Source organism: Monoraphidium neglectum, assembly GCF_000611645.1.
Source record: "Monoraphidium neglectum strain SAG 48.87 unplaced genomic scaffold scaffold01985, whole genome shotgun sequence".
Classification (NCBI taxonomy): Eukaryota; Viridiplantae; Chlorophyta; class Chlorophyceae; order Sphaeropleales; family Selenastraceae; genus Monoraphidium; species Monoraphidium neglectum.
In genome coordinates, this window is record NW_014011643.1 from 1 (window position 1) to 7,905 (window position 7,905).

Genomic DNA, 7,905 nt, shown 5'->3' on the forward strand with positions numbered 1-7,905 from the left:
GGGTGAGGGTATGGGTGGGGCAGGTGGCGCGCGAGGAGCAAGGAAGTGAGCAGGGCGTGCTGTGCAGGCGGCGCAGCAGCAGCAGCAGCGTGGGCGCAAAGGCTGGCCGCAAGGCGCGCGCAAACACAGCACTCACGGCACGCACACGTTCTTCCCGTCTCTCGCCACACACGCACGCGCACATGCACACAACATTCTCTCTCTCCCTCTCTTTCTCTCTCTCTCCGTCTCTCTCTCTCTCTCTCTCTCTCTCTCTCCCTTTCTCTCTCTTTCTCTCTCTCACACACACACACACACACACACCAACGCGTCCTCACCATGGCTGTTGACCCGCTGAGCTCGTTGAGCACGTAAGCCAGGTAGCAGTCCTTGTGCTTCGCCGGCACAAAGAGGTACTGCTGCCGCAGGGTGTCCACGGTGGAGTACTTGTGGGCCACCTCCACCTGGAAGGCGGACGGGCGCAAAGACGCACGGGTGCGGGAGTGGGCGCGTTTGCGGCAGATTGTGTCAGGGAAGTGCGTCGGCAAGGCGTGTCGGGGAGGCGCGTCGCGCGACGTGTCCTCAGCGACGAGCGAGATGGGTGGCCATCATCACCAAGGGGCGGCGCCTGCGTTGTCTTGATCATGCCAGGTTGCCCTCGCAAACAAACAACTTGCACACAAACAAACCTGGGCGATACCACCTGCGTGATTGTGGGCCCAGGGAGACGGTGGACCCGCACACTAAACAAGCGGCAGGAGGGCCCAGGTGCCTCGCGCGCGGCGCGGAGCGGGGCGAGCCCAGCCGCTCCCACCTTGACGGGGTTGACCAGGCAGGCGCGCTGCAGCTTCTGAACCTTGTTCGTCATGGTGGCGCTGAACAGCTGGGTGCGGCGCTCACGGGGGATGACCTGGAGGCCAAGGAGGGGGATCACATCCAAAACGTTGAGTAGCGCGCCCGGGTGGGAGGTCATGAAAGCCTGAGCGGGTGGGGCTCCAGCCCTGTCCCGGAGACAGAGGACAGCTGAACCTTCCGAGGCAGCGCTGTTTTGCGTGGACTCGAGCCTGTGCGCGCCGCGAGCCTCGCACAGGTGTGGCACGCACGAATGGCCCAAATGCACCCTCTCTACTCCCCTGCAATGCAGGCGCGCGCGTACACACACACACACACACACACACACACACACACGCACACACACACACGCACGAATGCACGCATGCACGCATGCACGCACACACAAGCACCCCAACAGCAGCGTACCCACAAGGCGTTTGAATGTGCCCCTCCATTACACGCACGCACGCACGCACGCACACACACAAACACAAACACCACCACCACCACCCCCGCTCACCTTGAGTATCTGGTCGATCTCCTGCTCAAAGTCCATGTCCAGCAGCTTGTCGGCCTCGTCCAGCACCAGGTGTCTCAGGGACCGCATGCTGAAGCCCTTGGTGTTGGACAGGTGGTCCACCACGCGGCCCGGGGTGCCCACCACGACGTGCGGCCGCCGCGCCAGCGCGATGGCCTGGGAGTGGAGGGCGGGGACGGTGTGTGTGACAGAGTGCAAGGATGTTTGGGGAGTGTGTAGTGTGTGTATGGAGGGGTGTTGGTAAGGGGGGCCGAGGCTGGTGAGACGAAGCACAGCGGCAGGACGTGCGCGCCGCTGCGCCAGGCGGCTGCGACTGTCAACACCCCGTTGCAACAAGGTCCTGCGACATGCCATCGGCCACTCGACAGCACGCACGCACAGCTGCTGCAAATGTCCCCCGCAGCCGCGAGCGCCGGCAGCTGACGGGCCTGCTCGGCCTCCAGCGGCCGCCCCCACCCCCGGCGGACCCCACCCCTACGCCCAACCACACCTGCGCCATCATGTCGATGCCGCCGACCAGCACCGCGGTCTTCAGCCCTATCCCGCTGCCCAGCGCCTCAAACTGCTCCGCGATCTGGATGGCCAGCTCCCTCGTGGGGGACAGCACGAGGGCGAACAGCTCCTGGGGCTTGTCCATCAACTCCTGCAGGATGGGCAGCGCAAACGCGCCCGTCTTGCCGGAGCCGGTCTGCGCCAGGCCGATGACGTCGCTGCCTGCGGTTTCAAGCGCGGGAGGAGCGGCGAGTTCATGCATGCGTATACACACGCATGTGGGTGTGCATGTAGGTGGCAGGCGTGTGTGCGTGCTGCGAGAGACCACGCATGTGCCGCATGCTCTGCTCCAAGCTGTGTGCCGCCGACAAAGAGCCTGCATTTGCTGATTGACTGCACGCCGCGGCTATTGGCATGGGCCTTGATCCAGGGAGCCCTAGCAGATATGACACTGTTTGCATAAGCTAAAACTCATGGCACGGTTGCTTAGCAACAACAGCAGCAGTGGCGCAGCAATGCGCGAGTGCGGCGGCTGGTCGGTGGCGGGGTGTGACGGCAATTGTTCAGGTCTGGAGCGCGGCCGCAGCACACATCATCAGTTCACAACTTAGAAGACACACCTTGCAACAGCGGAGGCACAGCCTGCTGCTGGATGACGGAGGGCGTCTTCCATCCCAGGTTCGCGGCCGCCTCCGCTAACTGGGTACACAAACCAAGCTCCTCAAACGCTTTTATTGCTGCCTTGCGCTCCTGGTCGGTGAGTGCGGTCGTCATTTTGGCACGACTCTGCTCTGCTGGATCAGCACAGGCCTGGGCAGTGCACAGTAAATCACGTAAGCGTGATTTTGTTCCTTACGTCGCTGGGGGACGGTGCGGATCTTTTCCAGGCGAAACACCGCCGAAGGCGTCACTCGCAGCAGCAGGTGCGCTCATGCAGCGGAGCGCCGCGCTACAAAACAGTGATACGTGATACCCATGCCCTTTACGGCTGCAAGCAAGCAAAAGTGGAACACGATTGCTGTAAGTGTATGATATGCCTGCGGCGAGAATGTAGAAGCCTGATCCGCGGCCCGTTTTGAATGACGCACCCCCCCTTGCAATTGCATGTCGTGGATTACCGGTACAGTACACCATGCGTGGCTTGAATCCACATGTCAACAGGCATGTGCACTTCCACGCATCATGGCCTGTCGTAAGCTCCGAAGCTCATCACAACCGCGGCTTGGCGCCCAACCCCAGCTGCAGCTCGCGCCCAAGCGCCCCCAGCCCAGCGTCCGCGCCAGCACCGGCGCCCGCGCCCGTCGCCGCCGACACCGGCCTGCTGCCCCCGACCGTGCTCTGTGGCGCAGTCGTCGCCGCCCGACTGCTCGTACCCAGGGAACCCCCGGACCCCACCCCCAGGTTGCCGCCGCCCGCTGCAGGCCGGGCCTGACTGCCCCCGCTGCCGCCGTACATCGCCTCCCACGGCTGCTGCCGCTTGCCTGGCGGCGCCCACGCCTGCGGCGGGCCCCCTGAATCCAGGGCGGCCCCGCTGAGGTGCGTTTTTGGGCTCGCCGCCGCGTCCAGCGCGCCGTTGGCGCTGCGGCGTGTTGGGGTTGGTGCGCCGCTCGAGCCAGGGTGGCGGTGGACGAGCAGCGGGGCCGCGCTGGGGCGCGGGCGGCCGATGCGTTTGCGCTGCAGGTAGCTCCTGGGGGTGAGGTGACGGTAGGTCGGGCAGGTTGGGTGGCTGGCCGCAGCCATGGCATGCACAAACGGGTGACTCCAGTTCCCTTGAGGCACCCTTCTTTCCGCAGCTGAGATGAGCCCCTCTCCAGCCGTGGGCTGACGCACGATCGGCGCTGCACAGTAGGCGGTGGGGCATGCACAGCATCGTGGCACAAGCATCAACGCACCGCCATGCTGACTGGATGGTGACCGCCGCCCAGTGAGTCTTGACGCTGTCCGGCCACACAAAGTTGAAGTCAAGCGTCACCTGTGATGGGGTGACCCCGCCCACCCGGGGTGAAAGGAGGGGGGGCGGGCAGGAGGGTGGGGCGGAAGGGGAAGAGAGCGGGGGCAGTTGAGGGCATGGAAGAGGGCCCGATAATTGAGTAACCACAAGAAGGCACGGCACATTCGTACGTACAAAGGACGTGGCTTGAGGACATGCACCAGAACTCGGGAGACAAGGGAAATCGGGGACGCAGCCTGGCGAGACAGCACCAAAGCGCTGGTCCCAGCAGGGTGACAGCAGCAGGACGGGCGGGGGGGAGGAGGGAGCGGCGGCGCGCGGCGCGCACCGTGGGCGTGGCGTGCTCTGCGGCGTTGCCGCGCATGATGCTCCACAGGTTGGCGCTCTGGCTGAAGTTCTTCGCGACGCCGTCCATCCGGAAGTCCTGGGGGCGCGGGCGGTGGTGGATGGTCCTGAGGCTCCGGAGCAGCTGGTGGGCGCAATGACGCGTGCCAGACTGGGCGACAGGGGGCAAATACTGCTCGCGACGCGGTGTCACTTATTAGCCGCACGCTTCCCACGTGTATGCACGCTGCGCCCCCCCAGAGAGAGTGTGCAGGAGAGAGTGCGTAGGAGCCCTCAGGCTGCGCCCATTCTCCTGGAGAGCTTGCAGTGAGCGCTGCGCCGGACAAACATTCACCTCAAAGCAGTTGTGCTGTGCGGTGAGCGCCATGCGGTGCAGCCGCCAGGCTATCTGGTACTCGTCAGGGCGGTACATGCGCAGACGGTAGTGCAGGCCCCCGGGCCGGATGGGGTCAAACACCACCGCGTAGCCCAGGCGCTGGCACAGCGACACCTGGAGAAGAGGAAATGAGTTGGCGGTGGGCGGTGTAGGAGCGGAGCTTGGGCCGTGTCATTACCGTGCTACGCTTGTTTGGGGAGGGTGACCAGCCCTCTGATCATTGGAGGGTGATGCAATCATGCCGGATCCACTCACACGCCCGCACACACACACACACACACACACACACACACGCACGCACGCACACACACACACACACACACACACGCATGCACACACACACACATGCACACGGAAACGCCACCAACGGGGAAATTCACCTGCTGCTCGCTGCCCAATGCGCGCAGCACATCACTCCAGCCCTGCCGCCTATCCACACAGCGCGCCCAGAATGCTGTCGCCACTTCGACCTGCAGTGGCCCTGAGGCAGGGTCCGACTCTGGCAGCAGCGCTAGCAGCTGAGCCAGCTGGTCGCTCTGTTTGGGGGAACGGGTGTCACAGCAGGCGGGCCAAGGATTTGTTGGGGTTGGCATCGGCGCACGCACTGCATTGCAGATAGTCGCCGTCGCTCCCACGTAACCCACAAGGTCCATGCGCCACGCCGTGGACGCTGCCTGCACCGCCCCTGCCCATTCAATCGCTCTCAGACGCAAATGCACACGCGCGCACATACACGCCAACGGCACAGCGCCCCCCTGCATACATATATAACTGCTGCGTCGACCAGAACGCACCGTGATGTAGTGATGGATGGAGAAGAACCGGATTGCAGCCACAAGATGCTCACTGTCGCGCACACGCACTGCACAAGGGTCCAAGCTGACGCGCCGCATCGCCGACACCTTGCCTGCGCATGCAAGTCGACAGTGCGTTCATGAAATTGTGCGGGGGCGGCAATCCACAAGGGGAGGAGGGTGCTCGACTGCAGGAGTGGGTGAGTGTCGCAAGACAGTGCTGCATGCTCAAGGCATCTGTGCGAAATGCTGCGCGCCCGCAGCACCGCAGAAACTCTACCTGTGAGTGGGTGGCCCGCCCCCCAAGTCTCGAAGCGCCCGACGGCGGCCGTCTTTGCGCCAAGGCTGGTCGCATGCACTGCCGCGTCCAGCTCTTGTGCATCCAAGCGTGCGTCACCTACCAGGTGGGCCACCAGGACCTGCGCCCGCAGCGGCAGCATGTTGTATTTGATAGCATGATTGTGCATGTGTGCACTATATATGTTTGCTGTTCTATCTTCACAGAGAGCTTGGCTGACTGCCACGACCCTTCCCTAGGTAGAGGCAGGAAGGCCCCAGGCTAAGCCACGCAGGCAGCAGGGGCCGTGTCGTGGAAAAGCGCTGCCAGCTGTGGCGACGTGTCCTCCATCCACTTTCCCACCGCAAACTGCTGCTTGGTCAGGGGCTGTGCGTCGTCGGGGATGGGCCGCAGGTCCGTGAAACACAGCTGAGGGGCGAGTTGTGGTAGCGCGCGCGGTGTGTGGTCGTGGGCTCGGCAGCAAAATGGAACCTTGATGGAGAGGACGGGTTGCGACCTGGTGCGGCCAGCAAGATTCCCAGCACCAGCCGCGAGCGCCGAATCCAGCAGACTGCATACCTACCAGCCAGCGGCAGGTGACCCTGATCCCACCCCCCGATTCCTCACCGCCAGCTCGCCCTCTCGGGGCACCCTGAACAGGTGCGGCTCCCTCAGCAGGCGCTCCTCCAGGGGGCCACCGTCTAGGGTGACGCTGTTGGCGCACAGCACCAGAGGCCACTCGCACAGGCCTGCGTCCACCTGTGGCGTCATTTGGGGATCATCAAGAGGACAGGGCACCTTGCAGCATGCAGCCAGTGGAGAATTCAAAGAGATCATACTTGAGCCAAACCCCTCCTGATTTGACGTGCAAGCAAGCAATTGCTGCAGCATCATCTTGCGTTGGGGCTACATACTTGAAACCAGGCGCTGTACGGCCACATTATGAGCCTGGCCAAACACGGTCAAGCTCGTGCTACACAGCACCGCACACCTGCTGCTGATACAGCTCCACCAGGCGTACCGCCACCATGTAGTGTGTCTGGTGGCCAAGCTGCAGACAGTAGCGGCCAGTGGGGTTGGCTGGGCTGAACAGCCGCAGTACGCCAATGCGCGCGTCGGCCTGCTCGGCCTGCCGTAACATGGTGGCAGGTGCGGTGCGGGTTGAGATTAGAGGGGTTGGACGTAGGCAAGGGGTTGTGTTGCCCGCAGGTTTTGCCAATTACGCGCACTCAAGGTGTCCAGCCATTGAAGGGATTCAAGCCCATGGCCAGCAACATGCTCAGGATCTCGTGCTGTCGCCCCAGTGGAAACAGCTGGTCGCCACCGCCATGCAGCCAGGCGCGTTTCTTGCCGTTGCCCTTGGCCCCTCATGCCAATCCCCACCTGGCTGGGTGTGAGCGTGGTGTACACCTCTGCTGCAAAGTTTTCTGGGTCAACCACCCGACCAAACACCTGGGGCGTGCGGGGTTTTGGGGTTTTGGGGTTGTGGGGTCCGTTCGCACGCCTGTGCTGGAATTTTGCAAATGTGCTATTCTTCGGGAGTGGCTGTGTGCATGATGAACCAGGCACCACCTGTTCTCTGAGCCTCTGTGGCCCAGGTGAAAAAATGGGTTAGTGCCGCAAGGTACGATACAGGATGACACAATCGCCTTGGGCAGCTGCGCTTGACACAGTGGTCGGCGGGCACTATTCCTCTGGCCTTTCTCACCTTGACAGCCGCCTGCACCCGGTCCTCTCCGTAGTGGAAGCCGCTCACAATGGTGCCGGCCTGCAGGTTGATGCAGTCCCACACAGAGATGTTGGAGGACTGGAAAAAGTTGTCGCAGCACCATATTTTCAAGCAGAGTATGTTCTGTCAAATGAATCACTGTAAAGTATACTTGATGCAAGCCCCAATGGATGGCAACGCGGCAATCACTTGTCGGCGAGGCAAATATAAGCCCCATCAGTCTGCTCAGCACCCCTTGTGCGGGGGTGCTGCCGCCGGCCCCTGCTGATGCCTTGATGTGTGTCAAGGCCACAAAATATGCAGTTTCAACCCTCCAACTCTTCCAAGTACGCAAATGCTTTCCCCCCTCATACACCCAAGCCACACGCAAACACACAAGCAAACCTACAGATGCGGGGAGGCATGCACAAGTGCACGTGCGCGCACGCGCATGCGCACGCACACACACACACACGCACACACACACACACACACACACACTTACACACTTTTGTTCTCTCTCTCTCTCTCTCTCTCTCTCTTCTCTCTCTCTCTCCCTCTCTCTCTCTCTCTCTCCCTCTCTCTCTCTCTCTCTCTCTCTCTCTCTCTCT

General features: G+C 62.5%; 2 protein-coding genes across 2 annotated transcripts in view; both read right to left on the reverse strand.

Moving 5' to 3' along the window:
- Positions 1-132: 132 nt before the first annotated feature.
- MNEG_9579 (hypothetical protein) lies at positions 133-2,617 on the reverse strand (the record flags this gene model as incomplete). Its single annotated transcript, XM_014041948.1, has 6 exons — positions 133-150; positions 318-443; positions 794-889; positions 1,334-1,507; positions 1,842-2,065; positions 2,464-2,617. 6 exons carry the CDS (start codon positions 2,615-2,617, stop codon positions 133-135), a joined length of 792 nt encoding a protein of 263 aa, XP_013897402.1.
- Positions 2,618-3,052: 435 nt separating this feature from the next.
- MNEG_9580 (hypothetical protein) overlaps positions 3,053-7,905 on the reverse strand; it is a gene marked incomplete at both ends in the record, with an annotated part of 7,879 nt that continues 3,026 nt past the window's right edge. Inside the window, 12 exons of the mRNA XM_014041949.1 lie at positions 3,053-3,530; positions 3,736-3,815; positions 4,123-4,218; positions 4,474-4,629; positions 4,896-5,051; positions 5,310-5,422; positions 5,590-5,728; positions 5,950-6,015; positions 6,214-6,345; positions 6,578-6,715; positions 6,970-7,038; positions 7,295-7,393. Coding sequence (XP_013897403.1) covers positions 3,053-3,530; positions 3,736-3,815; positions 4,123-4,218; positions 4,474-4,629; positions 4,896-5,051; positions 5,310-5,422; positions 5,590-5,728; positions 5,950-6,015; positions 6,214-6,345; positions 6,578-6,715; positions 6,970-7,038; positions 7,295-7,393 — 1,722 coding nt within the window. The remainder of the gene's footprint in view (positions 3,531-3,735; positions 3,816-4,122; positions 4,219-4,473; positions 4,630-4,895; positions 5,052-5,309; positions 5,423-5,589; positions 5,729-5,949; positions 6,016-6,213; positions 6,346-6,577; positions 6,716-6,969; positions 7,039-7,294; positions 7,394-7,905) is intronic.